The following is a 6617-nucleotide window of genomic DNA, read 5'->3' on the forward strand; positions in this document are numbered from 1 at the left end:
AACGCCAGGGATGCTAATAAACGACTGATTTACTGCTTATTTTAATGCTTATTGGTTACCTGGGAGATCTCCACTGCTGACGGTTACCCGCCATGGCTTTTACCTGTCGCCAGGACAGATTCTCGTCTACAGCCCGGATGTCGTTGGCTAAGCTCCGTCGTCATGAGCCTCTGGGTCTGCCTCTTCTACGCTGTCCTTGTGAATTCCAGTCGAGTGCTTCTCTGCAAACCTCGTTCGCTCCTTTCCTCAAGGTGTGTCCTATCCACTTCCACCTACGTTCACGAATTTCTGTGGCTATCGGCCGTGTAGACATATCACAACGCTCCGCATTGTATTGGAGCAGATCAACGAATTCCAGGACTCTCTTCTGCTGGTGTTCGTTGACTTCGAAAAGGCGTTCGACCGACTCAACCACGAAAACATCTGGGGCGCACTTAGGCGTGGAGGAGTTCCAAACACCCCTGGCTTTCCTGATCCGTGTGGCTATATCAGTCTTGGTACCACCATCGTGCGTTGTCTGGCTACCAAGATATTGAAAGGGGTCTACCTGCTTAACTTGGTGTCCCGCTACTGTGAAGTTAGTGGAATTGTTAGTGTTCACTACCATACTTAGTTTTCGCTACATTGACTGTGAGACCTGCTGCCTGGGAGCTCTTGGAGAGGTCATCTAACTTGCTCTGCATATCGTTTCGGCGTTGTGCGAGCAAGACAATGTCGTCGGCTAGGTTGAGGAGGAGGAGGAGGATTCCAAGGCAATCCTCGATTTGATCTACTGTCAATTGCTCCAACTAATATCTCATCCATAACGATGAGAAACAGAAGCGGTGGTAAAATGCAGCTCTGTCTCACGCCAGCAGTAACTATCTGGAACTCCTCCACGCCTAAGTGCGCCCCAGATGTTTTCGTGGTTGAGTCGGTCGAACGCCTTCTCGAAGTCAACGAGCACCAGCAGAAGAGAGTCCTGGAATTCGTTGATCTGCTCCAATATAATGCGGAGCGTTGTGATATGGTCTACACATGATCGGCCAGCACGGAATCCAGCTTGCTGCCGCCGGAGAGTAGCGTCGATCTTTTCCTGGATCCGGTTGAGGATTACCTTACAGAGTACTTTGAGAGTAATACAGAGCAACGTGATGCCACGCCAGTTTCCGACTTCAGTTAGGTCTCCTTTCTTAGGAACCCTTTGACCAATATGCCCTGCATCAAGTCCACCGGAAAAGTTGCGGATGACAAAGATGAGTCAGCTTTGGGCATTTCGGCTGAAATAGTCTATCCCTGGCGCACTATTGGATTTCATACTCTTGATGGCTGCTACAATTTCATCCAGCGATGGCGCCTCCGAGTTCACGCGATTTATTCGACGAACTGTAGGCGTCGTACGCTGCTGGTTTTGTTGGTTTCTGACATTTGAAACTCGGAAGAGTTGTTCAAAATGTTCAGTCCATCGCTTAAGCTGTTCTGTACGGTCAGTCAATAACTGACCAGCTCTGTCCTTTAGCGGCATCTTTGTATTCATCCTGACACCACTAAGACGGCAAGAAATATCGTACAACAAACGGATATCACCATTGGCGACGGCGGTTTCTCCTTGTTCGGCTAGGGAGTTAGTCCAGGCTCTCTTGTCCCGCCTACAAGCACGTTTAACAGCCCTCTCCAGTTCGGCGTATCGTTGACGGGCAGCTTTCTTGGTCGATCTCGTCCGCGCTCGCTCAATGCCGGCTTTCGCCTCGCTCCGCTCGTCGATCTTCCTCCAAGTTTCATCCGGAATTCACTCCCGCACCCGCTGCGCGCTTTGCTGAGGGTTTCATCACTGGTCGTGACAAGATGATGGTCGGATGCAATATCAGCGCTGCGTTTGTTGCGTACATCAAGAAGGCTCCTTCGCCATTTCCGGCTGATGCAGATGTGGTCGATTTGGTTTTCTGTTCGGTCGTCGCGGGAAACCCACGTGACTTTATATATTGGTCATTGGGGGAAGAGCGATCCACCAATGACCATATTGTTGTTACTACAGAATGCTGTAAACAGCTCCCCATTTTCGCTCATCTCTCCTACACTGAGAAAACTTTTCGTGTAGTTTCTATGTGTCCCACACATAGATTTTTGCAATGTGCCCAGTTAATGAACTTTATTTGCCAAACAGTTATAATTTATGGGTACGCAAAACTTTTGCACATACTATTCATATGCGTATATTTTTTATGTGTATAATTGCACATACTATTCATATCCGTATACTTTTTATGTGTATTTCTAGGCCGATTGTGCTTATATGTAGCACATGATAATCATCTGGAATTTTATATAGAAATTTTCCATTAGTTATGTGCAGAATATTTTGAGTGTATAGGCCATGGCGTCCCATGACGCGTTCAAGGTCCGCGTTGTTTAAGCCAATCTTCGCGTTGAAGTCGCCCATGTGGATTTGGATCTCCCCCTTCGGGATTTTCTCAACCACACTGTTCAGCTGGCTGTAAAAACTCTTTCTCCTGCATGTCGACAGCATCTGTTGGTGCATAGCACTGGATTTCTGTAAGGTTCCTAACCCGTGTTCTGAATCTAGCAACGATTATGCGCTCATTTACCCACTTCATCAGGGCCGCATGTGCCCCTGGGCTCAGTAGAAATCCAACTCCTCTTTCTCGAGCAGCATTTTCACCTCGGATGCCAGAGTAGAGCAAGATCCCGGATGATGTCCTGTGTTCGCCAGTACCCGGCCAGCGAACCACGCTCAGCCCCAGGGTTTCAAGCTTCAGGCGGCTAGCTTCCCTTGCAAGTTGAGCCAACTTGCCTTGCTGGGCAAGGGTCAGTATATTCCATGTTCCGATTCGTGTCCGTGTTTTCATGCTAAAGGTTGTTGTCAATAATCCAGAGATTTCTTCTTTCGTTTTCGGTAACTTTTTTGTGTTCCGGTACAGTAGGCTGTTAACCTAAGGTCATTATCCCGCTGATGTGGCTGCCATCTTAATGTGGGCGGGAGTCACTGTGCCCTCTTTCCTGTTAGCATACGTCAACCGAAGTTGCGTACCCCAGCCGGCACCTGGTGGAGGTAGGAATAGGAGTTAATGAACAGAGGTTATGGAATGCACATGTTCGCTGTTTGCCAGCCAGATCTCGCTCCACCTGGTCTGGTCTAACCATCTTGCTCGCTGTGCTCCAGGTCTTGTCCCTAAGTAGCGGATTTGAGGCGAACACCATCTTTGCAGGGTAGTTTGTCTGGCATTCTTACAACATGCCCTGCCCATCGTATCCGTCCAGCTTTAGTCACCTTTTGGATACCGGGTTCACCATAGAACTGTGCGAGTTCATGGTTCATCCTCCGCCTCCATACTTCGTTCTCCTGTACGCCGCCGAAGGTCGTTCTTAGCACTCGTTATTCGAAAGCACCGAGCACTCGCAGGTCCTCCTCGAGCATTGTCCATGTTTCATGCCCGTAGAGAACAACCGGTCTAATAAGCGTCTTGTACAGGGCGCACTTTGTACGGGGACTTAGTCTGCTCGACCGCAATTGCTTGTGAAGCCCATAGTATGCACGGCTTCCGCTGATAATACGCCTCCGAATCTCACGGCTGGTATCATTGTCCGCCGTTACCAGTGAGCCAAGGTAGATAAATTCATCGACTACCTCAAATTCATCGCCGTCGATCAATATACTACTGCCCAAGTAGTATATTGATCGTTCGGCCTCGGTTCCGCTGGCCAGGTTCCGCTGGCGGAGAGTGTCCGAGGAATTGGAGAGCAGTAGCCCTCAACCAAGTTACATGGAGAAACTTTGTTCAATAGGCTTTGTCTTAGGACAGCAAGCCACCTAAGGAAGTATGGTGATTTTTTAAGCGAAAAAACAAAATATAATTTATTTATTGTTGGAATAACTTACCTGCGATTTACTTTCTTTAGTATATATCGAGGCGCCCTTTCTAACCGGTTCGAAAGCACGAGTTTCGAAAATGTACCGTTTGGTTTTCAACCCTTGCAAGAAACAAACTCGGTTTCGAAATTTTGTTTATTATATTTTTACACGTCAAATTCTTGCTTGAAAACATTTGTAAACTTTGAAAAATCGATTGGCCGATCGAACTACCTGTTTGTTGCGTTATATTCGTCATTCTAGAGGAAAAAAATTTCATTGAGGTTTAAATAAATGCATCAAAATGGCATCTGCAACGGTAAGCGAAACACTTTTCGAAACACTATTTTGTATGTTGAATTTTGGGTAAAACATTGCAGGTGCCCCTACTGGATGATACGGTTCCATTTGGTGACGAGGAAGAACTCAATACCAACGGAGCTGTTAAAAGATTATCGTAAGTTATTTAATTTTTCTACTCCTCTTTTGAGGTATTAATCTGTTTTTCTTTTCAGCCACCCGTACGTCACATTTTTCCACGTATTTTTTCGTGGCGCAGCACTAGCCACGTATTTGTTTTGGGGTTTATTCAATGACTCCTTCATTAAATGTTTCCTGCTGGTGGTTTTCTGGCTGTCAGCGGACTTCTACTTGGTGAAAAATCTGAGCGGCCGACTGTTGGTGGGAATGCGTTGGTGGAATTACGTCGACGACGATGGCCGTTCGCATTGGGTGTTTGAATCGAAAAAGGGAGAAAACTACGAGGCACGAATCAATCCGCATGAGGCAAGAATATTCTGGACGGCTTTGGTCGTGTGTCCCGTTCTGTGGGCGTTATTTTTTGTGGTCGCTCTGTTTGGGTTCAAGTTCAAATGGATGGTATGTTAAAGCCTTGTTTTGCATCATAAATTTACCTATTAACAGCTAACTTGTTTCCACCGGCAGCTGCTTGTTATGATTGCCCTTTCGCTAAGTGGAGCGAACCTCTACGGTTACATCAAGTGTAATTTTGGAGCCAGCGCCAACCTGAGCACAACCACAACCGATTTCGTCAAGAGTCAAGTGTTAAAAAATGCAGTCAATCTAATGACCCAACCTAGCACTAGCAGTAATTCGGCGCCCAAAACCACTACCGTAGCATAAATAGCTTCTTCAAACTATTAGTCCTAAATAAAACAGTTTCAATTGAATTTACAACGTAAATTATTGAATGTTATTATAGTCTTATTTTGACAGCATCATCCTTTTTAAATGAGGAAACCAACTCTATCACGCAGAAACCCTACAAATGCGGCAGCACCACGGAAGAGAAAGGCGGTTAAAAAAATTGCTCCAGGTGAGGCTCGAACTCACAACCCCGGCATTGCTCATCTCACAGTTACTGCTCTATAAGTACCGTGCGCTAACCAATTGCGCCACTGGAGCTGATGACTGGGCAGGCCGATAGAGCCCGCTAAGAAACCTTGGGACCAAGTAACCCCCCAGTCGAATGCAACACTGGCGACCGCAGTCGCCGGTCGGAACCGCATGGCGAAAATTTATTTTACGCACTTGGAATACTACGCACTATTTTACACGGAGGCGGCTGCCATTTTTATTCCGACAATTAAGGATCTTTAGTTTAGCAGAAAACTGTTAAGCTAAAGGGTAAAACTACCAAACATTACATTTTCAATTATATAATGCTATGAGATTACTGTAATTGCTTGATTTGTAACATTCGTGCACGAACCTGTTCAAAACAATGCCACTAAAGCGTGAACTATCGCTTAAACGCTTACATTTTAAACTCATCCCTAAAATTTACACTTTTGGAAATTTAAAAACTTGATCCTGGGGCTGAAAAAGTTGTCTTCTCGATGAATACCAATTTATAAAATAGCGGCAAAAACAAAACTATACGCGTACATTTCCCTTACTGAATTCTTTACTCAACAGCGACGAAAGGCAAAACAAAACAGAAAGTGAAAACAAGGAAAAAAACAAATACATAGTGGAGAACGGCTTCCAGTTCGTTCAAGGTAATTTCATTCTTAAAGATTTTTCATTAGCTTTTTCACTTCAAAAGTAAACTCGTTAAAAACACAACAGAAATTTCAATAGTTTGACCAAAACTAACATTATTTACTGTTCGCAAATTGCAACATAAATTGTTTCAGCGAAGTATTTCTACATTATATTTGCCTAGCCGCGTAACTTTCGCGCTAGGTGAGAAGGTGATGAGTGAGTCTACTTTATCGGTAATTCTAAAAATAGCTCCCGCAGTGGGATTGGTCGCTTTTGCACGAATTTCATTTCGAGCTACTATACGCTAAACGAGGGGACTGACGGAAAAGCCAGCAGTGCGTTTCAAAAGGACGAAATTAGAAAAGTGCGCTATCCCAAGTAACAATTAATGGTAGCTGAATTGCAAGAGCAATTACTGTTTACGGGTTGATTTAAGGCGATCAAAGCTGCATAAAGTAGGCACTTAAATAGTGTTGGAACAAACGATGTTTAAACTACTTCAGTTCTTCAAACCAGCTCTCACTCAAAAAGTGGTAAACAGGCTTAATAGCGGATTTTTCTACTAAGCAATCCGCTTCTAAACCAGCCATAAACATCAAACCGTTTTACGGCTGCTTAAAGTGCGTCGCCATGAGTCTCTGGGTCTGCCTCCTCTACGTTGTCTTTGCCTTTTCCAGCCAATTGCTTCTCTGCAGATTTCGCAATATAAAAGATGAAATGTATGTATGAATGAATGCGTCTTTTCAGGCACTTCTACTCCGAC

The 6617-nt window shown here is 45.1% G+C and overlaps 1 protein-coding gene and 1 non-coding gene across 2 annotated transcripts; one reads left to right on the top strand and one right to left on the bottom strand.

Moving 5' to 3' along the window:
- The first annotated feature begins 4032 nt into the window (after positions 1–4032).
- Positions 4033–5037, top strand: LOC128743410 (uncharacterized Golgi apparatus membrane protein-like protein CG5021). The gene is made up of 4 exons (XM_053839977.1): positions 4033–4166; positions 4228–4304; positions 4363–4726; positions 4793–5037. Exons 1-4 carry the CDS (start codon positions 4152–4154, stop codon positions 4988–4990), a joined length of 654 nt encoding a protein of 217 aa, XP_053695952.1. The 5' UTR covers positions 4033–4151; the 3' UTR covers positions 4991–5037.
- A 138-nt stretch (positions 5038–5175) lies between these two features.
- Positions 5176–5272, bottom strand: Trnai-uau (transfer RNA isoleucine (anticodon UAU)). The gene is made up of 2 exons: positions 5235–5272; positions 5176–5211 (listed from the first exon to the last, which is right to left on the bottom strand). It is a non-coding gene; the product is annotated as a tRNA-Ile (tRNA).
- Between the last annotated feature and the right edge of the window lie 1345 nt (positions 5273–6617).

Source organism: Sabethes cyaneus, chromosome 1 (assembly GCF_943734655.1).
Source record: "Sabethes cyaneus chromosome 1, idSabCyanKW18_F2, whole genome shotgun sequence".
NCBI lineage: Eukaryota > Metazoa > Arthropoda > Insecta > Diptera > Culicidae > Sabethes > Sabethes cyaneus.

Excerpts from the sequence above, each read along its gene's own strand:
- LOC128743410 (XM_053839977.1), top strand. Across the intron at positions 4,305-4,362 it reads GGAGCTGTTAAAAGATTATC|CCACCCGTACGTCACATTTT; the intron begins GTAAGTTATTTA and ends TTTTCTTTTCAG. Across the intron at positions 4,727-4,792 it reads GGTTCAAGTTCAAATGGATG|CTGCTTGTTATGATTGCCCT; the intron begins GTATGTTAAAGC and ends TTCCACCGGCAG.